Genomic DNA, 26,827 nt, shown 5'->3' with positions numbered 1-26,827 from the left:
CCATGCAATGACTCAGGATACAGCTTTGGGTGCTCAGATGAGCATCACCTCACACCTCCCAGCACAGCTGCTGATCTATCCCCTGTGCTCACCCTGGCATTAAGGATAGCAGTATGAAAAGTAAATTCTCTAATATTAAAAGGACTAGACCTTAAAAAACAGTGCCTTGCTCCCATCTCCAGAGGAAGGCCAGCCCTCAGACCACAAGGAACTGACCTGTGAATTCAGCTCAAGGCAGGATAGACACAGCCAGGCAACACCAGCTCTGGAGCTCAGCGAGGAATCTCAGCCTTACAAAGAGCTCAGCAAGGCTGAGGGTTTGAGCTCACCTGAGCCAACTCTGAAGTGCACACAAAGTGCTGGGAAGCTTTCCTGGGAGCAAAGCCCCCCACCTCCAAAGCAGGCCTCCTGCTAAGGGAGATGCCAGCAGGGTTTCTGCCACACTCACATCACCAGAGCAGAAGGAACGAGCAGGAAGTCACCCTCAGCAGGACACGACCCCATCCCTCCAGGGGCTCATGAGCAACTCTTCTCCTTTGCCACCAGGTTTGTAACCAGGGCTCCTGTGGACTGCTGTGGAGTTGGTTAACCTGAATTCAAGAAAACAAAGCATTATCCTCTGTGAGACCCAATCCCCCCCCAGCAGTTTCTCCTGGACACCTTCCCCCCCAGTGGAGCTTCACCAGCCTGCCAAGCTCCTGCCCCCAGGCTGGGACACAGCACCCCTGTGGGACAGGACCCACCTGGTGAGCTGCTCCTCCTGTCACTTGTGCTGGGAAGAGGGGTCTCCAGGAGCAGGAATGCCTCAGGATGCTGCTCCCTGGGAGATGGAGCCTGGCACAGCACTGGGCAGGGGATGGGGCTGGGGAACAGCTCCAGGGCCACTCCTTGCCTTCCAGCCACCAGCCCCTCTGCTGCCCAGCCAGCTGCCATGGCCTGAAGGGACAAAGCTTCAAGCCCTTTCCTCAGGAATTGCTCTCCAGCACGGGAGAGAAGCTGGCACTTCCCAGACAGGGCTGGGGCTCAGCCGGAGAGCTTTGGGTCCTGTCTGAAACCTCCCGCATCTCTAAGTTCCCTCAGACAGCCCTCAACCCTTTTCCCCTCTCAAAGTGAATATAAAGATCTAGTTTGCACTTCACAGGGATGCAGTGGGGCAGGGTGTGCTTAATTTATTAAAATCACCATGTCTTCCCAAAAGTATACCAGTATGTAAAATGTGCATACAAAATACAACATTTGAACCAATTATTTACATCCAGAGCAGCTGCAATATCATGCCATGACTTTAGCAACAGTTTTAAAAATAACTTCTGCAGTGTACACTGGATTAGGCATTTCACAATCTGAAGGCTGAATTTTAGCACTGCACTGCTACACTAAGTTCTAAAATACTACAGTACTTCCAGGAAAAATATCAATGCTTTAAAACAAAAAAAAAAATCAGACAACTTTGTACAGTGACAAAACACTACACATTCCTCTTTGGGGACTTAAAAATCACAGCAGATTAAGACACAAATATAGTAGCTACATTCAAAATACATTCAGTCTATTTATGCCAAAAATACATTCAGAGCCTTTGGTTACAACTTATTGCACACTTCTGAGATGTGGGAGAAATACAATGTACCTCATAAAGCTGATCTCCCCGTACATTCATAAATGGTACATCCTGTGGGACAGGAACACGGATGTTTTTCCCTAAAAGCTGGAGGCAGAGGGGGGAACAGCTTTCTGCAGGGGGAAGACTGAGCCGGGGGCAGGGCTGGGATCTGCCCTGGGACCGCGGCACCAAGACTGCTCACACCCCCCTGCTGCAGACCGACAGCATCCTCACACCCCTCACACCCAGGCAGAGCCTCCCTGACAAATACACCTCTTTTTGATTCTGTCTCTACAGAAAAGTCCCTCCCGTCCCCAAGGATGTGCTGGGGACACCCCTGAGCCCAGCAGTGCCTTGAGGGGGGGGGATCCAGGCAGCCAGGGGCAGCCAGGGGACTTTCCTCCCTTCCATCTTCAGACCCGTTGTAGGGGCAAGATGTATTTTCTAACAAATTCATCTATAATTCCTGAATCTATTACCGAAAACAGAGCTGACATGACAACAACAAAAATACTCTAGGATTCGTTATAGGGTTACATGAGGGAATGATCTTGGTTATGTGCAAATTACTTTAAAAGTAGCAAAGTGCGAAAGAAATTACAGCTTGAATTTCTCAAGGGGTATTTGGGGGAGCAGTTAAGGACACACAAAAAAAAAAAATTAGGTGCTAGAGAAAATGTTAGTTGACTTTCCCTTTCAGTTCATATTCCATGTAGTTTTACATTGTTATTAGAAGGCAGCTAAAAAAAAAATTAGTAACTCCCCTAAACTAGAAGCATCAATTAGGAGAGGCTAAATGTGGTGATTGGTCTTGAGTATCCTTGAGCTTGAAAATTTCTACGAGTTTAAGAACCTGTGCTTTAAATGAAGATTAGAAGGAACATTAGTAACCTCTCAAGAAACCTAAGCTCCCTAAACCCATCTCAGCATAACCTCTGTTCTGGAACTGGAACAGTACAAATCTACATTGAGGGGAAAGGCCACTAAAACAAGGGGACTGGGGTTTTTTTAAAGCTGAGTGCAGCTCACGAATGTCTTAAAGCCCAGCACAGCAACACCAGCCCCTTGGCTCAGTCATCTTTAACTCCAGTTTGCTAAAACACTTTTATCTCTCTGCAGCAAAAGGAGAACAACAAACAAACAACAAAAGACAACCCCAAAAACACCACCCCAAACCAAACGAACAAAAAAACCCCAAAAAACAAACACAACCAGACCAAACAACACAAAACCAGTGCAAAAATACTGATCTAAGTGTCCAGCTGAGGCAAGCAGACTGCAACACCTCATGGCAGGAGGCATGGGCAGGGCTGGAGCTGTGACCTGCAGAGCTCCCTCCTGGCACACCTCTCACCAGCACCAGGGCTGTCCTGCTGCCACCAAACTCACAGCCTAGAACTCCAGCACCATGCCAGACTGACCAGAGCAGGTCACCAAAGTGCCTCACACCAAAGAATATTGAATTGCGTTTGATTTCACAGCACGACTCTTGCCCAGCACAGTTCCTGACCAGGGGAGCTTCTGCCCCAACACCACGTTCCTCCACCCTGCAATCCAGTTCACAGAGACAGCTACCAGATAGACCCCAAGGGCACAGGTACTTCTAAGGGATAAAACGGTTAAAAAGTGCATTTAAAATGGAAGAAAAATTCCTGAAGAGCACCCTGATCACTCTCTCTCAGTGAAGAATGCCTCCATTTTAGGGGGAAAAAAAAAAAAAAAAAAAAAAAAAAAAAAAAAAAAAAAAAAGTGTTTTAGAAGTGGCACAAGAGAAGCTAATGGTGTCCTGTGTTCATCTTGCACTTTGTACAGCAACTGATCAAGTGCTCACTAATGAGTCTCAGTGCACTGAGACTGCTGCAAACATTTGCCCTTTGCAGGGTTCACCCTCCCTGCACAGTTTGAAGACTTTTGCACAAACAGGCCTAAACCTGCATACGCTTTAGAATTTCTTTTACTTCATTACTGTTGGTTTCAGACACCTCATTCTGCAAATTCACTGAGTTGACCTCAATGGACAAAACATTTCTTTTTCCCACTTAAAAAAACCTAATCTTTGATTTTTCCTTTTTAACACAGGGATTCTTTTCAAGTCATGTCCTACAAGAACAAGTGCTGGATATTACATTTGCAAACCTTTTGATACTCAAGCATCACACTTTGGGTCGTTCAGCTTCAACAGTCAGCCCCCAAACAGGTTAGGAGGACCCAGCTGTAGAGCTCCCTGGCGGAGGTTGTGCACATGACAGTTCAAGCTATACGATGACTGCATCTCAGAAAGCATAATGGAGAAAAATCCACCAGCAAGCTGGCAGAGATGTTCTCCAGCACTCAGCTAACAGACGATGCTCAGACTTGCATTATTGAGCACACGCAGGAGTGAGCAGGAGTTATGCAAACAGGGAAATTGCACTAGAGCCTATTTACAGGGCAATTAACATCCATAAAGATCCCATGGTGTCCTGAGTGTGTGTCAGGATGGAACATGGAGCACTGAGAATGCTCAGTAAAAGTTTAACCCAGCCTTCCCCACCGGAGCCCCAGTTCAAGAGGTTCCATCTCAAAGATTGATCCCAAGAGCTGGAATAGCTGACTTGCACAGAGCTGGCTGTCCTACAGCCCATTCTTACACAGTTTGCCAACTCTGGAGTCACCTCTGGGCTTCATTTCCATGGACTGCCTCTGTTTAGAAACATTTAAAGAACCATATGATTATCAAATGTATGATTTTGGCTCTGAAGAATACTGGAATAGTACAATCAAACATGTGGGCCGGGGGCGGGGGGCAGGATTCACTAAATCCCAGAGCCTCAATGAATTTTGGAAAAATCCCCCCACTTCTTATAGCTTGCAGTACCATGGAACTACAACCAGAAACGTTCAGATTGCTCAGCAGCTCTTACAGACACCCATGTGAAGCCTCTGCACAGGCTGGATGGGCATCAGGAGAGCAGGGGGGGCTGCAAGGAGAAAACAGACTTCCTGCCAGGCTTCAGCTGCTTTCCCAGAGTTAATTTTGTTATAGATTCCCCCTGAAACATCCAAAGGCACTAAAAAAAATGTTACCAGTGACAGATTGGCAAGATGTTGTTTAAAAATATATACTTTCTCAGTTTAGGTAGAATCTTTCCCATTCCATCCTTACGTGTCTATTGGCAATGCTATTATTTTCCTTCTAGCTGTTAAGAAGAAAAATTGTCCCTTGGCTGATGTGATCATTAACAAATGAACGGAGTAAAATAACTCCAAATCCTAACTATAATACTGTATGTGGAATCAAGACAATAAAAGTTCACAAAAACTGATGATTTTGTTCCCCATGTAAATGCTCAATAGAGTTTCCATCTTTTTTACTTGTTTAAGTGATGATAAATATGATAAATATAATATTTAAAAATGCATTTTGCTGACAGCCCCTTTTCAAATTCCTGTGTGGAAAAAAAAAAAAAAAAAAAAAAAAAAAAAGGATTACATTTGGTCTCTTTCTTGGTTTGAGAACAAACCACGAGGTTGCTCTTGCAAGCAGCCTCTAACCAGGAGCAGCCCTCGGGGGGCTGGGACAGGGGGCCGGATGGCACAGGGCACTGTCACACTGCCGGGGTGTCTGAAGCTCTCTCTGCACTTATCCTGGCGGCTGATTTGCTTCAGGAAGCCAAAGCAAGACCTTGACTCGGTGTACAGAGCACACACTGCGTGCTCAAGAGCTGCCCCTTCAGTGGCCGAACGCGGGGGGAGTTGCCGGTGCCGCGGGTCGGGCCGTTCCCCGCGGAGCAGCGGAGCAGCGTTACGTGAGGTAGAGCGAAAATGAAGATTGTGTCCCGTGTTGGGGGGTGAGCAGCAGGGCTGGCGGCTCTCAGGGTCAGGCCTTGCCGTGGGTCTGCAGGCAGAGCTGGGAGATGGTTTTCTTGACGCGCAGGGCGGTGAGGCGGGCGGCCCCGCTGCCGTGCCAGCACTCCCGCATCACCCGGCCCATGGCCCGCAGCGCCTGCGGGGGGCGACAGCGCATCAGAAACCCACCCGGGAACCGGCAGCACCCCAGAACCCGGCACGGCTTCCCTCTGCCGAGCTGGGAGCAGGAGGAGAGACAGACATCCCACACACAGCTCAAGGGAGGCTGAGCATCCGTCTCCCCTCCTCTCGCCACAAAGTTCTGTCTCGTTTAAATTTAATTTAATTTTAATTTTTATGAGCTTTGTAGTGAACCGGAAAACTGCGTTTACCTCACAGCTTTGCCACTGGTTTGGAATATTTGGCCTGAGCTTCTGCTCACAAACCACCCTTCTCATGTCTTCTATCGAGGGATCGGAAGGTACCACGTCGTAGTAAGGCAGCTGGTATTCCTCTGTGATTCCTAGGAAAGATTTATTGTGCAGAGAACACAAGATCCACAGTAGCTGCTCCAGAATCAGCTCTGTCGGTTGCTTGCTGGCAATAAGGAGGAACAGAGGGATGTTTGGGACCACCTTGAACAACTGCTCCACCACACATCTCCATGGCCACACACTGCTGAGGGAACTGAGCAGGCAGGGAGGGACACAGACCCTTTACTGGTCTGGGTTTGTTCATGATAAAGACAGCCTGGACTGCAGAACGAAAGGGCCAGGACCTCACCTCCAACTGAGCATCTCCGGGCGATCTCCCAGTACACCAGCCCCAGAGAGTAGATGTCTGCACGCTTGAAGGACTCAAAGATGCTGGTGTTCATCACGTCATCCAGGATCTCAGGAGCCATGTACCTTCAAAGCACAGAAGCCAGTTTCCCAGAGGCATTTTGTACAGGAGCTGTCAGCTGTGCTGGGTCTCAAGGGACACCAGGAATGGGCCCCCATCACCCACCTCCGTGTCCCCACCCTGGGGTTCTGGGGGATGTCAATGGTGTTCAGCACTGAGTCGTGCTTCACCGCCAGTCCCAGGTCAGCGATGGCACAGCTCTCATTCCTCTTCACCAGGATGTTCTTGGATTTCAGGTCTCGGTGGGCAATGGCAGGCTTGCCTGGTCACAGAGAGGGACAGAGCCAGCAGCTTTGATAACCATGGTATTGGTTTTAGCATAACAAGCAGGGAAACCACAGCAGTTTTATTCAGCTTTTAACTGAACCCTGTAAAAACTCACTGAAGCCTATTTTGCACCATGGAAAGCTCTGCTAAATGCCATCAAATTAGGGGGAAAAAACCACAACCCTGAGGTCATTTTTGTTCCAACATCTGCATTCCAGGAGTAAAACACAAAAAGGGAAACCCTAAGTTCATCCTTGTAGCAAACCCTTGGTTAGCACTCCCCTCAGCATCCTCAAAGGACAGGAAGGGGGCAGGGGTGGAAGCAGACGAGTGCTGTGCCCATCTGTTCCTGCTCACTAGCACTGCCTCCTGCAGGAGGACACTTGTGAAACACCTCACTGTACCACCTCACCCATCAACACCCCTGCAGAGACACCCCTGCAGCTCCTGACAGCCCCGGGAGGAGCAGTAGGAGGGGGACACTCACCTTGTGTGCCGACGATCTCCATGTGGAGGTGGGCCAGGCCACTGGCCACTGACAGTGCCAGCCTGACCATGCCCTGCACTGTCACCGTCCCTCTGTTCAGGTAGTCAAACAGGGAGCCCTGCTCGTGGTACTCAGAGACAAGCCAGAGCTGAGTCCACGTCCCATTATCTGCCCAGAGGAAGCAAGGCTGTTCAGATGTGTGCAAACAAACCCCCCCTTGTATCACAGGCAGCTCCCAACAGAGCTGGGCATGGCCACCAGGCTCCCAGGGGGTTCCAGGAGGAAGCCAAAGCCATTCTGGGACAGCCCTGGGGGGCTGGTGACAGCTGGCCACATACCCTTGTTGTCAGCAGCAATAAAGCCCAGGATGTTCTCGTGCCTCAGCATCACAGTCTGGTAAATCTCAGCCTCCCGGAACCAGGACCGTTCGTCTCTGGAGGAGAAGATTTTCACAGCTACATCCTCCCCACACCACTTTCCACGCCAGACTTCACCAAACCGGCCTTTCCCTACGATTTCCTGCAGGACAATGGTCCTGGCGATGGTCCTTTGCACGAGCAGAGGTAAACCTGGTTTACAAACAAGAGGCAGAACTTTGTGAAACAGCCCACCCGTCACCTGCAGAGCCCAGAGATGGCTGCTTTCCCCAGCTCACTCTCCCCATCCCATCCCTCTAAGCACAAGGATAGGTTTTCCAGCAAGGCCACCTCACCAACATGACACCTTTCTTTCCCCAAACTCTACCTCCCTAATCCCAAATAAAATTAAAAAAACCCAAAACAAAGCAAACAAATAAAACTGAAACAAAAACAAAAACCTCAACCCAACCCAAAAGCAAACAAAGCAACAACCCTACCAGAGCCGGAGCCGGAGGTCGTCATGTCGTAGATGAGATCCTTCAGGGTCTTCCCAGAGCTGACCAGGTTGCTCTCAGAGAGGGGCTCCTCCACGTTGGGGGGCTTGGCCCGGCGGTGGGCACAGTGCCCCCCCCGGCAGGTGCAGGCCACCAGCACGGCCACCAGTGAGAGGACACAGACTGGCACTGCCACTGTCACCAGCAGCACCACCGGCCCCAGGCTGGCTCTGCCAGGGGGCTCCGAGGCTTTGGAAAGACACCAGGGAGAGCAGAGAGGAGGGAAAAAGATAGTAAGTGAAGGGCTGTAGAGCAGATGGTGGGTTGGTAGAATGGTTTGGGTCTGAAGGGACCTTAAAGCCACCCCTGCCATGGGCAGGGACACCTCCCACCCACCCAAGTTGCTCCAAGCCCCCTCCAGCCTTGACCTGCTCCCTGGCAGCACAGCATCCTGCAGCCCTGCCCCTCCCTGGGCTGAGCATGGCCCTGGTGTCCCCAGCACCAGCCCCCACTGCAGGATGGGACCAGCACCAGAGCAAAACACACCAAATCTGAGGTGTACAAAGGAATTCAAGGTGACATCACCAAGTGTGGTGATGTCTGCAGCTGCTGTGAAACTCTCTGGGAAATAAGAAAATCCCTCCTGAGTACCTATAACCACACATTAGTTGAGTACATGAGACTGAGTACATCAAATCCACAGCATTAATCACAGTATTTTGCAATCCAGTTTCAAACGTACTGTTCAATGACTTCCTGATCTAGAATAGAGGCTGAAGACATGTTGCCATGTATGAAGCAAAAGCAGCACATCTGGCAGCATTCAGCACTTTCACAACGTGGTACAGCTATAGTCCAAGCTATGTAAACAAAAGAGTAATTTTAGGCAACAAAAAGGAAAGACTTTTTTTCCCCCAATGCAGAAGATATTTTAACACATGACATTTGCCTTGCTTTTGACATCTAATGGGCACCTTAAGACTTCTAAAAGCCCTAAGCTCTGCATGTTTGAATTCCTAAGCTACTCAGAGAAAAAAAATTATGCATTCGTTCCAATGTGGTAAGAAAGTACACTGCATCTGAAGGGAGGCTCTGGTCAGACATGCAGAATATTTTAAAGCCATTTCAAAAGTAAATAGTTTGGACTCGAGTCTAAAATTAAGCTTCTGCAGCTTCCACTAGGACCATATCACCCCTCTCCAGACCAGGTGCTTTGAGATAAAGAGACAATTTCTCCAGCAGAGATTCCCAGGCAGGTCCCTGCCAGGACATCCCAGCACCAGACTGGCCAGTCCAAGTCACCAGCTGGGGCAGAAAGAACCCCAGTTCAAATAACCTGGAAATTAAGTCAGGGTAACACAGAAGAACCCCAGCTACAGCAAACTAACCCTTCCTTTTAAACCTGGCCCTTAAACCTGGGATTTCTGAGTACAAGACCATTTCTGAGTACAAGCCATACTTTCAGGCCACACAAGACCAGAAGCGAAAGAAACAGCCACTCCTCTCACAGCAACGTCCCTTGGAAAGGTCTGGTTTGGGGTTTTCTTGCTGGGGCACAAACAAAGCTTTCCTGCAACATGAGGTGTGTGAAGAAGGGCTGTCAGAAAAGGCCAGCAAACAAACAGCATGGGCACTGCAGGGTTTTCAGCTAACATGAATTCCCCCAAATGTACAGAGCAAAGGGCTCAGGCTAAAGATTAAGTAATTTTCTCTGGTACTGAAGCATGGAAACAGAGGTTTTGCAAGCCCCAGGTCAAGCACTAGGACAAGACATGCTTCCAGCTGCTCCCCTACAAACAGCAGTTTTCTCACAAGATTCCAGAATCCCAGCTTGGGAGACAAAACAGAAAAAAAAAACATGATACTTTATTTCTCTGTTTCTAGAGCATAACCACTGTTAGTATCTCCCTGGTTTTGTCAATTGAGAGAAAAATCCTTAAATAATCCTTATTTCTGCCCTATGGAGCAGGTGAGGGGAGGTGTAGGGGCTCACCTCCCACCTGCCAGGTTCTACCTCGGCTGATGGGAATGGGACCTTCCCCTGGCAGCATCCGGCATCTGCCTGGACAAGCTGGAGATGACTGTCCCCAAGGCCACCACAGGGTCTGTCCTCCTGTCCCTTGTGTGACACAGCAAGTGCCTTCAGTAACAGCCTTTTAAATTCTGGTGTGTGCCATAAAATAGTAGGCTAAATGTAAGTTACAATTGTGAATTATGTATTCATTTGCAGCCTTCCTACCTGTAACAACTTTCACTGGCATAGGTCTGTAAAAAGGTATCATCTGATAAAGCTGCACATTCTCCAGCTTTTTCAAAAAAGCCTGGATTAAACACAGATCTTGAAAAGAAGAGTCAAATAATTAAACCTAAAAATAGTATAAATATTTGATTTTCTTAAAAAAAACCAACACTGATTCAACTTCATTACACGAGTCTGGCAGACTCCAGTACTGCACCAGCTGTGTTGTACACAGAGCTCCTGGAATTGCCAACCTTTTTCCCCTCTAATTGGGACCAGGAATCTCACACTCTCATCCCTGCTGGGCAGGAATCAATGACTCTGACTTAACACCAGGGATAAGCTGCTCAAGTGAGCTGCAGAACCCTAAGGTTCAAGGCAGACTAACAAGATTCCTGAAACTGCATCATCCAGAGCCATCACCCCCAGTGACTCCGAGTCACACAAGTGCTTTGGTTGGAAAAGACTTTTAAGATCATCAGGTTCAACAGCAAACCCAGCACTGCCAAGGCCACCACTAAACCATGTCCCTCAGCATCACATCTATGTGGCTGTTAAAGTGTCCTTCACCCCTCTCACACACACACCCCTCCTGGAGAAGACCCTTTGTGACCCATATCAACAGAGAGGACACCTCTGTCCCCCTGACCACCACACAGCCACAGCAAACTCCAGCTTCTGATGCACCAACATCACCTGCAGCAACTGCTGCTCAGTCCAGGTCACAGAGACAGGGCACTGGGTGACACAGACTGGCCAAGGACAGTGAGAAGAGTGGCTGCTGACATCTTGGGGTTTGACCCATCACTGCGAGGGAGTGTGAGGATGGGGGAGCAAACCTCACACCACACCAAGTCTGTCCCAACACCTGGGATTGTGTTTCCCAGGTGCAATTCACAGCCAGCACCTTTCCAACCTCCCTGGTCTGAGTTCTGACCCCAGCCACCTAAAGCAGCTCTTAAATTGTGTGCAGAGACCTTTGGGGCTGCCAAACTTCAGCCAGTGCGAGGCCCTCATTATTTCCTTTGAAGCACCAGGTAACAACCTCAGCTGTTGAGGTTTTTCCTGTCTGAAACAAGCTGGGAATAGAAAATAGCTACAGTTTTACAGGAGCCTTTAACCCCCCCATTCTCTGGCTCTCTTGGCCATGTCCTCAGCACAGCATTTCTGCATCCCCAAGCTGTCAGGAAGGCCTTTGAGCCCCGTTCTGCTCTGGGAGGGCACTCACCAACGGGCAGGTGGAGGGTGATGTTGTTGCAGAAGTCAGTGTAGCAGCACTCAGTCTTGGTGATGTTCTTGGAGCTGTGGCAGAAGACCTGAGCGTTCAGCTCGGGGAGGGAGACACAGGACTTGATGACCTCCTCCCTCCCGTTGGTCAGCATCACAGATGCCCAGCAGGCCCCCTCTGTCTGGCAGGTGAAGTTGCTGTGCTCACACAGCTGGCACACACACTTCAGACCTGGAAAAGGAGAGAAGGTTCCAGCTCTGGTGAGATGGCCCCCATGGCAAGTGTGCCAGATGGCTCAGCATGGGCACGCTCAGGAGCTCCTGAGCCAGAGCCCTCTCCTGTGCTGCTGAGGGGAGGAAACCAAAGCCCCCCACATCATCTCACTGAAACACCAGATGCCAACTATGATTTTTTTTGCCTGCCTTGTTCACTTCATCTGCTTCACAACAAACAATTTTTGCTTGCTTTATGCCAAGTTTAGGAGCCCATAGTAGCAGTGATACAATACCCAAGACATCTCAACCTTCAGCTGAAAGCTATTTCTACAGGAAACCCTTAAATGCATTTCATATCATTGTTTCTGTACAAAAGAAACCTCGTTTTACAGTACAGAGACTTCGAATCCTCAACTTGACTTGAACAGTTCTTATCCTACCACAAGATCCCTAAAATGCATTCTGTCCACCCTCCTGGGTCAGTTTGACCTCTACAAGACTGGGAAACACCCAAACAGAGTCCCTGGAGGAGCCCTGACAGATGTCAGCACAAACCCCATTTCTGTTCCTGTGATGCTCTTTGTTTTCCTTACATCCACGTCCATCCCCTCCCAAAGTAGCATCTTGGAGTGTTTGCCTTCAGCTCAGGCCCACAACCAAGTCCCCTGTCCCCATGTGCTGGTGTTTGTCCTGGCTGCAGGGTGTGCTCTGCCCTTCCCTGGGCATGGGGAGGGAGCACAACCACCCCCTGGAAACAGGGCTATGAGTTCCTTCCCTGCAGACACAACCAACCCAGTAGAGGTACCAGGAGCAGAGATCGTCACATCCCAACACACACGAGATGGAGCAGCAGAACATGCACATCACCACAGCACTGCAGAATGAAACTGGGAGTAATGGAGGAAGATTCCAGCCCCGTTTTTCCTGTTAGTTCTGGGTGCTTTGCTGGAGATAGACCTGCCCAACCCACTGCCCAAGAGCCAAGGTTCACAGAGCTGTGGAAGTCAGCCCTGATCCCCAAGGAGCTGTTTCTGTGAGAAGCCATTACACAAAGAACAAAAAGAAATAAAGTTTTGGTCAAAATTCTGAATACCACACAACATGGTTATTGAAAGGGACCACACCTGGCCACCTGATGGTAAGAAGAGGGCAGAAGGGACAGGAGTATGTTGAACTGCCAGGGAATCTTCATGCCCAGTGAAGACTAAAGAGTCCTGGAGACCAAGATGGCTCAATGAGCATTTCCTCTTCTCCTCTGGAAATCCAGAGCTGACTGAAGTCAGGTCCACACCAACACTACACTCAGTTTGGAAGGGGCAGAAGAGCACACAAAGAAAACCCTCTGCACACCCACAAACATTACATCCCAGAACACCTTTATATACATCCATCCTCCAGACCTGAGCTGTTGCCTTTTTTTAACCATGCCTTTTTATAAAGCTGCCAACCACTGCCCTGGCACCACTGCAGTGCTCAGGGGGGAGTCAGGGCTTCCACTGTGACTGGGACCAGAGAAGGGGAATAAGGTGACTGTAAAGGACTTAGAGGGAAAGGGATCAAAGAGGTAGGAAGCAAATGTGCCCCCAGAGTTTCAAAACTCACAAACATTACCCCTTTATTTACTCAAGGACAAGAACATTCCCCTTAAAGCATTGCATTCTCTGATTGAGAAATTAGGAGAAAGTGAAGAACTGAAACACTCTGGGGCCTCAGCAAGCTGTCCTGGTGTCCAGACTTGGTTACCAATGGTTACAGCTCCCCAAGCAGCTCCTGCTCCAGCAGGCAGGAACAATTCTGTCCTGATGCTCAGAGATGAGCAAGAGGAGAGGAGAGGGAGAGGAGAGGAGAGGAGAGGAGAGGAGAGGAGAGGGAGGAGAGGAGGGAGGAGAGGAGAGGAGAGGAGGAGAGGAGAGGAGAGGAGAGGAGAGGAGAGGAGAGGAGAGGAGAGGAGAGGAGAGGAGAGGAGAGGAGAGGAGAGGAGAGGAGAGGAGAGGAGAGGAGAGGAGAGGAGAGGAGAGGAGAGGAGAGGAGAGAGAGAGGAGAGGAGAGGAGAGGAGAGGAGAGGAGAGGAGAGGAGAGGAGAGGAGAGGAGGAGAGGAGAGGAGAGGAGAGGAGAGGAGAGGAGAGGAGAGGATGGGGGGCACAGCAGTGGGAGGTGAGCAGTCCCTCTGCCTCCAGAGAGGAGCACTTGGCACAACCTGGGTGAGGAACCAGAGAAACCAACAGGCAAGCTGGACCAAGTCACAAGCTCTCAGATACCCAAGGAAAGCAGTTTCTAGATACAGAGACCACAGGAACAGGTGCTCCCTGGTTTTAGCTTTTTAGGACAAAAGAAGTTATCAAGGACCCTTTTTCTTTTTCTTTCTTTACCTGGGACCATGTAGCAGTTTGTTGGATGAGACTCACTATGAATCAAGGTCAGAATGAGTTGCTCTTGGGAGCAGAAAATATCCTGCATGACAACTTACAGGAAAAGCAACATTTTTTTTATTTTTATTTTTGAGTGTGACCATAAGAACACTTCCAGCCCAGGCAAACACTGAGCAATTGCCTTACGTAGCAGCAGGAACTGAACCAGCACCCTATTCACAAGTCAAAGGTGCACAACAGATTTCTTTTTTATATACTTCCATCAGTTTTTTTCCCCAAGTGTCAGCTTCAAACGTGTGAATCACCAGATAACTATGGAACAGGAATTGTACATGTGAAAAACAGATGGAAGGAGATGAGTTCAGACACCAGTTGAATGGAAGCAGCTAACAATTAAAACAAGTAGGAAGACATGCTGCAATCTCTAAAGTTAAATGGAAAGAACTGAGCATATAATTGGCATAAACTGACTAATACTGTGGGATTAGAAGAACAAACTAAAAACTATAGGGGAAAAAACCACCACAGTTTTGCTGTCTCTTAAGAACCACACAGTGTTCTGCATTTCAACACCAACATCTTACTATGCAGATTAACAGGGCATTAATCTCCCATTAAGTCCTAATCCAGCACTACTCACAGAAGCAGTTTATTCTTGTGACTACAGGGCAGTAGAGCATTTCAAAATTAAATTGGAAAGCAAATATCTAAATGGCCCTACAGCAATTAATTGTCTGTAATCTTGATGGGAAGGAGGGCTGAATACCCAGAACATTTCCATCCTCAGTCACTCTGTAGAGACTTTCTCCATCGTGCATCCCTACAGTTTCATTTGATTCCCAGATGAGGAGGTCTGGGGCTCATGTGTGTCAGTAGTGCCACCACTTATGAAGAAGCATATCCAAAAAGCTGTTGGACAATTCTATCTTTAATTTTGGAGGCAGGTACTTAAAATCCCTGATTTAGAAAAGCTCAGCAACCCTAACAAAAAAACAGTAGGCAGAAATGGAGGAATTTTAATTAACTAACTGAGCAGAGAAAGGGCAACAGAACACCTTTAAATAGTTTTTCTTTTTTTAACAATCTGTCAAAGGAAATCTGCTGATTTCTCATTAGCTTCAAATAGGTGAGGTATTTTTTTGAAAGTCAGGCACTGTGAAATGTGAAAAACTGTGTGTGCAGGAGATCTGTGAAATGCAGTAAATATGTAAAGCTGAGGAAGAATCTGCTGGTCTCAACCCATGGGGCACCTTGGGAGGATCCAGTGTAGGGCTGAGAGTGCAAGGTCCATGGGGAGGCAGCTGACAGAGCAGGCACTGACAGCATTTCTGACCCCAGCCCTGGAATGGCTTCCATGAAAAAGAATCCCTAGCACTGAAAGCAGAATATGGTCACCCCCTGAAAACAGCCTGACATGGTATTTCACAGCCAGGAGATGCCACTGACCCTCCTTCCCATCTGCAGTTCCCCTCCAGTCAAGCACAGCCTTTCCCACCCCTGAAGAACAACGTTTGACTTTGAAGATGGAAATCTGACTGCGTTAGAATTACTGTATCAAGAAGGGCAAAGTATTTTATAGAACAACACTTGAAAACCCCAAATGTTCCCTTTTACTGAACTTGCTGGCTTTGTCCCATCAAGTGTCAGACTGAAACCATCCCTGTCCTGCTGGAGAAGAGAGGGCCATGTGAGTTCTGCAGACAGCTCTCACTACCTAGAGTCAGCTTTCTGGTAAGCATGGAAGCAGGAAAACATTGACTTTTTAATGCACCTTATTTATTTCTGACACCACTGAACTTAAGATGAAGCAAGCACAGTGAGATAAATTACTGACTGCACACTGGCAGGGGGACTGGCTGATGGCTGCAGGGCCCTTCCAGCTGAAATATTCTTTTCTGCAAGAAAACTTCAACTTGCAAAGACCACTTACCCTGGGAAGAAGCATTTCCTAGGCTGCCCCAGCAGTGGGATGTCCCTCAGAGAAGGCTGGCATGGGCAGCAGCTCAGGCAGTGGGAGAATTCTCACCCCTTGGTGACACCAGGATCACTGTGTCACCAAAAGTGGTCAGGACAGGACAGGACGTGTGCTGAAGTGACAAAACCTGCCAACCTCCACCAGAGAGACTTGCAGAGGCCCAGATTCACATGTCCAAAGCTGCTGTGGGAGTGGGGGCTACCCCCCGCCAAGAGGTACTCACAGTATCTAAAGTGAGGCATCTGAGTCAGGCTCCAATTAGGACTCTGCAGGAGAGACAGAGACAACCAGGATAATCCAGAGCCTGACAGCACTTGAAGCAAAGCCAGGAAATGGCATTTTTGAACTGGGGGGGAGTTATTAGCTCAGCAGCTCTTCCTAATCATCTGCTCGCAGCTCGACACTTTAATGTCTCTGTGCCATTAATTACCAGGTTATCAGAACCCTCACACCCAGGCAGGAGTTGAATTTCTAGCTGACAAAAATAAGCACGGGAGAAGAAACCCTCAGCCTCTCCCTCCCAGCACCTGGCAGGGAGAGGAGCATGGGGATGGACCAGAGTCCAGAGGGGCTTCAGCCTGATGATCCCTTTTCTAGGGGCTTTTGCTGACATTTCAGAGCCACAACCCAGAACTTAGCCCCGAGCAGACACTCCAACACAAACCCTGAGCACCCACAGGCAGGTCCTGGCAGAGGGACAGGATGCTCCATGGGGACAGCCACTGTGCTGCTGTCCTGCCAGCAGAGCTTGTCATGCCCTGGCCAGATGGAATCATCTGCAAGGGGCTGGGAGGATACCCAGAGCCTACTCCAAAACAGCAGAACTAAATTCCACTCACCCCCTGTACCATCTTGTGTCTGTGCAAATGATTGGGAGACACCCTGGTAGCTCATGGCCATCAAGTACTCACAGTTCTCATTCAGATTGTTTTGTTAAAGCTTTGTCATTATTAAAGCTTTTTACTAAAAGCCAAGAAAACAGAGGTTCAGTGACACACAGAAATGAGAAGGTGGCATCACACTGCTAATTTACTACATAGCTGGGAATGAAGTTGTTTAGGGAAATACAACTGCTGCTCTACTGCAGCACCTATTTCCAAGTACAAACTATTTCTGGTGCTCAACAACACAAAGGTTTCCAGCATCACCAGTTAATAAGGACTAAGCAAACCAAACCAGTAAGCTGGAACACATGCCCAGGGATGTGCAGCAGCTGGTTGGCAGCCATCACCCTGCATGTTATGTACCTCAGGCTGTTAATCCAAGATGAAATTCTATAGGAAATTTTTGTTGGAATCAAACAAATGCACTAACAATTTAGACCAAAGAGGCATTTTACGTGGCTTTTTACCACATACTTATCACCCAACACAAGGATATTTTATCATACAGACAGACAAGAAGACAAATCTGTTTGAATACAGTGCTACTCATGTAGCAAAACTCCAATTTCATGCTATTTGCACACATTTTCCTCACCCTCCACACCCCCACCCCCCCCAGACCAATGGCACTCCCAAAGCACAGTGAAGGTCCATTTCTGCCACCCCCCAGCTGCTCCCACGGGTGTTTCTGCAGTACCACAGGGATGGTTGGTGGGCTCTGGTTTGCTTTTTGGAGGATCACACTGTGCTGAAGCAGGAAACAAACTCTCACAAACTTGAGAGCTTTCAGACACCCTCTAAGGAATACAGAACAGGATTGATTGAGTGGTGAGTGCTGTGACAACCACCACAACTACAGTCACACATTTCCTTACTGCAATCAACACCCCAACTCTCATTTATCCCCAAACACCACAGAATGCTGAGCACTCTCCCTGAAATAACGATGTGAAGGGGAGGGAAGAGCATGCAAAGCATTTGATACAATTGATGTTGAAGAAAGGTGGTAGGAGCTGAGAGAAAGCGAATTTGAGAAGCCCATATGAGATAAACAGACTGGAAAAAGCAGGAAGATTCACCTTGTCAATAGCAAAATACTCTTCCTCTTATTGCTATAACTATTCCTGAACACTGGGGCACAATGGAAGTTCCTTGGGAGACCTCCATCACCCAGCACAGCAGCTTCAAACATGCATGAGAGAGACCAGAGGGTAAAAAGTTTAGCAGAGCAAGCTGAGTTATGAGCCTCAGTCAGACAGGTTCATGATGAGGCAAGAGGAGGTGCAGATCCAGCACAGCTCAACACTTGACACTCAACAGCAACCACTGCTCAAGACCTGAGGTCTGTATCTGGGTGCAGATAACTCCCTTGGTACCCCCTCTAAAGAAGTTTCTGGACCATGCACACACATTTCTTACCTGGGTCAGACTCCGGAAAGATAAGTGACAAGTAAGAAAAAACAACACTACTGCTCCTTCAGGGAGCAAACCAATGCAAGACTCTATACAAGCAATGCCCAAAGGCAATGAGATTTGTTAGCATATCAAATGGTCTCCAGAGAAAAGCGGTGCTGGCCACAGCATTGGTGATCCAATCCAAGGGTATCGGGAAAAAACAAGAGCAGCATGGGATTGCCCATTGCTATGGCAGTAGGAATTCCAAACTTAAATAATAAAAAGCCTAGACCAAGATAAGAGCTCAGATTACTCAGGTTTTACACCCCTTCAAGGTAACAAGGATCTACCTAATGTACAACATAACACACAAGTACATCAAACACCAAGAGCTGAGCTTTGTTACTTCACCTTTCCCAAAAGAAGGGATTACAGAAGTACTTTGATGGCTGAGTGGGCACAGTCCTTCCTCTCAGCTGGGGGCTGTGGCCACCTCTCTCTGCAGGAGTGTAATGAAAATCACACCAAGAAACTCTTCTGGTGAAACAGTGATAGAAACACAAATTGGAATAAAGCTAAACCAGAAAAACTTAAGTGTTCTGCTCCACACTTTACCTTGAAGACAGCTGCTGGTTTATAGAGTGTGACTTGAGAGCACAGGCTGAGTTTTTAAAGGAAAGCCTGAGGAGAATTCAGTCTTCATACCACCTGCAGCCTGAGAAAAGAACCTGTACTGGAAGAACCCAGGCACTGCTGTTTCACACCCAGAGCTCTCCAGAGGGTGCAAACCTGTAGTGGGACAGGATGGGATGGGGCAGGACAGCCAGCAGAGGCAGGGCTCACCTGCCGGGACTGACACTGCTCCGTCCCGGAGCTGCCTCTGAGCTCCGAAGGACCAGGACAGAACATCCTTGGACCGAGACCTCTGGGGACTCTCACTGAACCCAGCGGGCTGAGCACTTTGGAGAGAGTGCTCGGTACCCAGGGGGCGTGGGATGGCCCCAGCCCGGAGCTGGGTAGTTCCGTAAACCCTCGCTGACCCAATTCTGGCGCATACATGTTCAGCATAATTTAACGCATTAAGCTTCTTAACCTGCCCAGAAACTGCGCTGACCCACAGAGCGGGGCACGGCTGCCGGAGGGAGGGGGTGTCCGGACGAGGGAGGGGGTGACCCAGCGCTGGGCAGGGCAGACGAGGTGACACCCACCCAACCCACCCCAAATCCTCCCGCAGCCATCGCGCATCCCGGTTGCCGCCGGCGGCGCGCAGGGCGCTCCCGGTGCCGGTACCGATCTCGGTGCCGGTACTGCTCCCTGTACCGCCCGCCGTACCTGCGCAGAGCCCGCCGGCCGCCAGCACCGCCAGAGCCGCCCGCAGCGCGGAGCCGCCCGCCCGACCCATGGCCGCGGACCGGCGGCGGTGCCGGGTACCGTGTACCGGGTACCGAGTACCGGGTATCGGGGTCCCGCTCTGCTGCTGCTGCTGCTGCTGCTGCTGCTGCTGCTGCTGCTGCTGCTGCTGCTGTCCCAGTCCCGGTCCCGGTCCCGCCGCTCCCCCCGGCACCGCCCAGGCGGCCGCGCCGGCGGCAGCAGCTATAGCCGAGAGGGGAGGGGCTGCAGGCGGCTCCGCCCGCCTCACCTGCCCCCGGGATGGGACCGACGGGCGGCCCCGAGGGGAGGAAAAGCAGTGCCCCCCCCCTGAGCCCGCAGCATCCCCTCCAGTCCCCGCAGCATCCCACCCCAGAGCCCGCAGCATCCCCTCCAGAGCCCGCAGCATCCGTCCCCAGAGCCCGCAGCATCCCTTCCAGAGCCCGCAGCATTCCCTCCAGAGCCCGCAGCATCCCTCCCCAGAGCCCGCAGCATCCCCTCCAGAGCCCGCAGCATCCCCCGCTCCGCCGCCTCCCACTCTCTTCTGCCGCCGGGTCCCCGCTGCCGGAGCTCCCCCGAGCCGGGTATGACACCAGGGGGTTCGGCCCTGGGTTCTGGTGGTTCATCTTACCACTCCTTGGGGTTCTAGCTGCAGAGGTACAGAAAAATACCATCCCCCCCCCCAGTTGAACTCCTCTCCTCCTTGGTTGTAAAATTTTGATGAAATACCTGTTGAGTAGTTTTCAGCATTTTTCCCGTGGTTGCTTCACCAGGCTGTGCCTGAGTTCCCCCTCACAGCAGAATTCTGAACTGTATTCTGCTTTTCTTCAGGATCTTGTTATGATCTGTTCTGTATCAAGGCCCTCACAGACCCCACACTACACACCAGCACTGCAGTGGTTAAAGCCATCATGACACTGTGACCTCCAGGCCCCAGCAGTACTTAGGGTACCAACATCAAAATCCATTTCATTTTAACCAAGACACAAACAAGGGTATTCTAAAAGCACTGGAGGAGCAGACGATGCAGCCCAAGGAGATGTTGCACATGGTCCATTTCCCTGTGAATTTTAAAATATAAATACGAGCAGGATTCCCACTTCTCACACAGCTGCATCTCTAGATTTCTATTACTGTCATGTTATGCTTTATTATTATTATGACATTTGTATTGAGCCTTTTAGACTTCCCTAGACAGCAGCTCCTCACAGGGATCTTTTTCCAGTTTTCTGAATACTGAAGTTAGTGACTTGTCAAATCAGCTTCTTGCAGCCTACCGTGTTCTACCTGCTATTTCCAAATGCTCTGGCAGAGGTTCCATAACTGTATTATGAGATGCCTAGAAAAATAAAAACAACCAAAAAACACCAAAAACAACAACAAAACCCCCCAAAACAAACAAACAAACAAACAAAAAATAACCAAAGCCCAACCCCAGACTAACCAACCAACCAAAAGACACCACCACCATCTGTTGAACTTATGAACATACTTGTCCTCAGTGTTTATTCAGGATTATAGCACTGGCCATATCCTCAAGTTCCTCCCTGGCTCCTGGCCTCAGGGGTATCCTGAGGGTCAGACATCCCCTCCCTTGGGACCCAAGACACCAAGCTACAAATACAATAGGGGTGAAATCCAAGTACTCCAGGATTCAGTAACCATTCAACAAGACCAAAAAAGAGCTGTCCTTCTAATATTTTTTTTTCAGATATATCCAGAGATGGCATTCCAGACTTCCATGCCCCCCTGTGATCAGTTAAGCCCAACACATTGGCTGTTGCATGGCAAACAGTGGATGCAATACAGTAAATATATAGCACTCTATGCAGCATCATACTGAAACACCACATTGCAGCATATTATAAACCTTACTGCCTTATAAATAATAGAGTGACCAGAAAACACATGCCAAGATCTAATTTAAAAAATAATGCAGGCTTGGGTGTCAGAACAATAAAATAATAGGGGAAAAAATTGCAACTGGCTTCCCTTCTGGAAGAGTGGAGCTCTGACTGCAGCTCTCCAAATCCCTTTGCAGGATTTAGTACTAACGATGATGTGCCTTCAAAACACACTCAAAACCTTTGTTTCCATCTATCTAGGACATTAAAAACTAATGGTCTGGGGCTTCCTCTGCTGTTATATTCTGTATCATATGATGCCTGTGAAATCTGGAGCAATGCATTTCAGATTTCAGCTTTAACCTCCTTCTTCAATAGCTTTCATGTAATTACATGTTTATTACTGATACAGAATTACAAGCTGCTTACATTTTCAAATTGTTTTGAAACTGAGTTTGATTTTAAAAAAAAAAAGCCCCAAACACATTCATAGTCCCCCAACCCTTCTCTCCACTTTGTTCTCTGTATTTGCCTCCAGCCCTCAGCCCCAGACACTGTCGATGCCAGCACCTCAGGGTGCAGCACAGATGTTTAAATGCCTTTGCCCCAAGCTCAGGCCCTGAACATTGGATTGGCCTTTTTCTGTTTTTCAGAGACTAACAACATCGTTTAACTCTGCAGCCATGAATTTGGTGAACTTCTTGAGGTGCAAAATGAGTAGAAAATACAACAATCTGGATGTGAATTCCAATTCTGTAGCTTAAATCAGAATTCTCAGTTTTGTATTTGCTAGCCCAGAAGCAAGAAGGAGAAGCAGGGAGAAGGAGAAGCCCTCCCTCCTCCCTCAGGTCAGGGTTTGCTCCTGCAGGTGTGAGCAGCAGCTCTGCTGAAACCACCCTGGGCCGAGGCAGAAGTCTGTGTTAATGGGGCAGGGGTTCAGCCCATGCTTCAGGAATCAATGCAAACCAGAGTGGGGCAGAGATGGGAGCACAGCCAGGTACATCTCCCCTGAGTGCTCAGTGAGTTGCAGGTTTGGGTCCCCAGGTGCCCACACTTACTCACTCACCTTTCATCCTGTCTCTATTCTCCATCAAGCCTTTGGCACACCAAACACCAAAAGAACAAGAAAAGATAGAGGGGAAAAGTAAACACACCATGCTTTAAGGCTGTGGTGAGGCAAACGTGCTCCCGAGTTAGATGTTTGCATGGCATGGTTCATGGTAGGACAGAAATAGCCTGTTCTGGGGATTTAGGAGTCTTTGGAAATGGGTAACACCATAAAAACTTCTGCCAACTGGAAGTACTTCTAGGGTTGGCTGGAAAACAAGAACTTAGTTTTGTAATTTGTTTTGCTCCACATCAGGACATAACTAAGACTTATCGACATTTTGTTCAAGGAAAACAAAACGAAGTACACAGACATCCCCCAGCAGCTGCAGGTAGAAAGAAGCAACCCTGAAGTGCTGGATTAAGACAGGAACTGACCTGAGTCCTTGTGGCTCTGTAACCTCTGCACTCTGCCTCCTCCTCCCCTAAAGTCACCAGGGCAGAGGGTGCTGCCTCCTTCTATATGCCATGAAAGCCAACAACAACAACAAAACAACAATTAAAACATTAAAAGCTTTCCAAGATGCCTACAGGAAAAAAAAATACAGGTGTAGAAGCTGTGCACATCGTAAGATTTCCATTTTTTGAAGGGCACAGGTTTTAGCATAGTAATGGTCATGTGGAGTTGATAAAATGGTGCTGGTGTTGTTGAGTTCAGGAGCTCAGGGCTGCTGTGACAATGAAGCCTTCAGTGGTTGCACTGGAAAGGTGGTCAGCATTTGGGGGGGGGGGGCTGCAGCTAGAAAGACAAATCAGTAATTATTGACATCAGGTAACATTTAAAATCCACTCTGCAGCATCTGCAAATCAGAAGCTTCATCACTCAGGCAGTTCAGAGACATTTAGTCCACTGTTCCTGAAGGGAACTGGAGGGCAGGAGGTGTACACCAGCCCTGCTGCTCTGTCAGGGCTGCACTCCCAGCCCTGGACACGTTGCTGGGACAAACATCAGCACACTCAGAGCCACAGCAGGACACAGCCCCACTGGAAAGGGAACACCTCTATTAGAAGAACCAAAATCCAGCGACCACGTCTCCCAGTCTGACAGGGGGCAGGCACCTTGGTGTGTCGAGTGACAGGCCACTGTCCCCAAGAGGAACGTGTTCTTGGGGCTCCACACAGCCTGGCTGGTACAGAAGAGGCCAACCCAAAGAGCAGATGTCCCAAACCCCTTGGGAGATCCCTTTTGCAGTCCGCAGCCCGCAGCGAGACCAGTCCCTAACCAGAAACTGCACTTTCCACAGAGAAGGTCCCAGCTCCTCCTCCATGAGAACCAGATGTCCTTCTTGCAGCTTTCCTCCACCACGATGGGCCAAGGCTGATGTAAACCCTGTGGGGTTGCTCTTTGCTTCCCCTGGCACACTCTGGCTGGGCTCCTGGCACCATTTCCCAGTCCAGGCACCAGAAGTGTGCTGAGATTTCTCCTTCCAGCTGGGCAGAAAGGAAATGTGCTAATCCCAGGTGAGACCATCTCTCACAATACATCATCAACTCTACATTTGGTAAAATGCTGACTTTTCCCACTCAAATCTTGGCTTTGAAATGTAAACGTGTTCTGTGTTTGAGAAAGATTTAACTTATTTTTATATAAATGTAACAGCACTTGTAACTTCTTTGTTTCCCTTCTCCAATACCAACCACTATACCAAGGCTGATCTTTCTGCTCAGCAGACATTTTGCCCAGACAGGGAAGAAAATTTCTCCCTGTCCCTCCCAATCAAATGTTTAATTCAGTTCAATAAAATTTTTTTTTTAATTCTGGAAGATTTTATATGGATTTTTTGTGGAAAATTCCAGCACAGAAGGCCCACAAGAAAAGTGGGATGAAGCCTTCAGTGACTTCACTACAGCAGCACTAACAGGAGCTGCTGGCCATTGGCAGCTGTCAGCAGGACACCTCTCAAAGTACAAGGTATTCCTGGCCAGTAATAAACAAGCCTTCTGCACAGAAAAAAGAAAAATCCGAGGAAAAAGCAGCAACCTCCCCCCCTAATCGGAAGTCCTTCATTTTCTTGTCCAGCCTTCTTCCCACAACTGGTGGGTGGCCATTCCTATCAACAGGAGAGCTCAGTCACACCACAGTGCTTGCCCTGATGCATCCTTTTATTTATTTTTTACAGGCAGGACCTCTTCTAACTCGAGCTCTGATCTCTGGCCAAGCACTGTGTAAATGACAGCACCCCAGCTCCATACAGTGCAAAATCCAGACACATGAACAATTCAGCTTCAGCTATGGAACTGCTTGTGACATCTGCATAGGAATAAATACAGCAATGCCCTTTGTGCAGCAGATTATCTATGAGCATTCTAAAGCTCTTTAGAAGATTAGATTTTATACAATTAATAAACATGCTGGAAAGAGCATGGGAGGTGTTATCTTCTTGTACATCAATTGGAAACTGTCCCTCACTGCCCAAGCCTTGACACCTTCAGGGGAAAAGCAGCAACAACTTTTTTCTCCTATGCCTGTCCAGACCTTTGCAAAGGAGGTTAAAAACCAGACAACAGATAATCCCTCAGCAGCTATTGCTCAACTATTTCTCCTTCTCTGCTCCCAGGTGAACCATCCCCCAGCTCTGCTCAGAACATTGCTGTTGCTGCTGGTTTTTGGAAGCACAGCCCCTGGCTGTCCTCAGTGGCCACTGCACAGTGCTGAATGACTGACCCCTAAGCCAAGGGATAAGGAATTGCTAAGAAATTAAATCCTATGATTGTTTTCCACTCATTTTTCCTGATTCAAGTTTGGCAAAGTCACCTAGCTAAACAAAAAAACCCAAAACAAAATCAAGCAATAGCTAACTTGCACCAAAAATACTCCATTAGCAGGGCATGAATGTGAATTTTGTTTACAATTATTCCTGGATATGTTTTGATATGTGAAAGTTACTATCATCAGCACCAATCAGAACAGCCTTGCCATGCACACCAGGGAATGTCCTGGAGCCCAGGCACTGGACAGACTTTTTTACCCTGCTAGTAGCTTGCTTGGATAATCTTCTTTACCTAACAGGGGATAAATGGGATATTACTGGGGCATTTTCATGGTTTGTATTTTTACCCTTTAGTTGGTTAACCCTGCTTTATCAACAGGGAGAGCCAAGAGCACATCTTTAATTCACACTGAAGTGCAGCAAAAGAAGAGCTGGATCAAGCAGTTGCCATGACCATCTTCCCTGGTGTGGAGGAAGATGCTGTGACTCACTGTGCCCTTGAGAAAGGCAGCACAAAGGCAGGCAGCACGGCCACAAGAGCTGCTCAGCAGCACTGTGATGAATTCTCTCTCCTTCAGCACCTCTACTGGGAAATGCTGGAGATGTGAGAACTCAAACCAGACACTGCACACTGGCTGTCACCTCCAGATCCATCCCTTTGCAGAGCCACTCTCTGCCTCTGCAGCCCAGACATCCCTGCTGCCCCCGCCCCCAGCACTGCTTCCCTGCCCCTTTATTTTAGACACTGATGCCTGTGCAATGGGGCTCAGCCAAGCCCTTGACTTCCTGCTAAAAAGAAGCAATAAAAACTAATCAGATCCTGCTTTCCCTGTGTTTCTTGGCAGCACTGGATCTGCTCTGATTCTTATAAAGTATAACTGAGAGACCTGGTGTCAATCCAGTCCTGCTCTGCAGAGCTGTGGTCCCAGCAGCCTCAGCCCCACACACTTGGCTGTCAGCTCTACACCAGAAATGCAGAAAAGGAAAGGGAGGACTGGAGGGCAAGGAGGCTGAGAGGTGACCTCACAGAGGAGAGGGGAATCTGGCTGGCTTAGAGCACAGAAGGGAACCTCAGAGAAATGTTTTAACCCCGAGAGGAATCATGTCTGCGTGGCTAATTACTACCCAGGTCCTCAGGTTGCCTGGAAGATTTCAAACCCATGAGTAAAGGAGCTCTTCCCCAAGGGTGACAGGGCACTGACACTTCCTGGCTACTTGTCCACCTGGCAGAACAAGTGAAATGAGCACACCAAGAGGCACAGGCTGGGCAGAGAGTTCTCAGGTACCCCCAGAATGCTTCCCCAGGGCTGGGGAATGACACCTTCTGCAAGACACACAGAAGGCTGCAGGGACAGGGCTGGTGTCACCCTAGCAGAGGACACCAGTTCCCTGCTGCACTATTTTGGGATCCAGCTCAGCAGAGGACAAACAGCCAAGAGCCTCTGTCCCTCTGTCCCCCAGTACTGACCTGGCCCTACCTGGCTGGAGGTGCCACTGCTGCGAGTTCCCCTCTGTTGCTAACAGGCAGGAAGAGAACTAAAACACTGTTG

General features: G+C 48.9%; 1 protein-coding gene across 4 annotated transcripts; it reads right to left on the bottom strand.

Annotated features, from left to right (window-relative positions):
- Positions 1–5,462: 5,462 nt before the first annotated feature.
- On the bottom strand, positions 5,463–19,649 carry ACVR1C (activin A receptor type 1C). Of its 4 annotated transcripts, none has more exons than XM_030454278.1 (9): positions 19,580–19,649; positions 11,409–11,639; positions 7,945–8,190; positions 7,427–7,657; positions 7,089–7,256; positions 6,440–6,596; positions 6,215–6,339; positions 5,824–5,954; positions 5,463–5,588 (listed from the first exon to the last, which is right to left on the bottom strand). In XM_030454278.1, the coding sequence occupies exons 1-9, from the start codon at positions 19,647–19,649 to the stop codon at positions 5,463–5,465; spliced, it is 1,485 nt and encodes a 494-aa protein (XP_030310138.1). The 4 variants fall into 4 exon arrangements, with proteins under 4 accessions (XP_030310138.1, XP_030310137.1, XP_030310139.1 ...); XM_030454277.1 differs by having other exon boundaries at positions 11,409–11,663; positions 19,595–19,649; XM_030454279.1 differs by lacking the exon at positions 7,945–8,190 and having other exon boundaries at positions 11,409–11,663; positions 19,595–19,649.
- Positions 19,650–26,827: the final 7,178 nt, after the last annotated feature.

Source organism: Calypte anna, chromosome 7 (genome assembly GCF_003957555.1).
Source record: "Calypte anna isolate BGI_N300 chromosome 7, bCalAnn1_v1.p, whole genome shotgun sequence".
Lineage (NCBI taxonomy): Eukaryota > Metazoa > Chordata > Aves > Apodiformes > Trochilidae > Calypte > Calypte anna.
The sequence above is the reverse complement of the archived record's forward strand: the minus strand, read 5'-3'. Positions and strand labels throughout refer to the sequence as shown.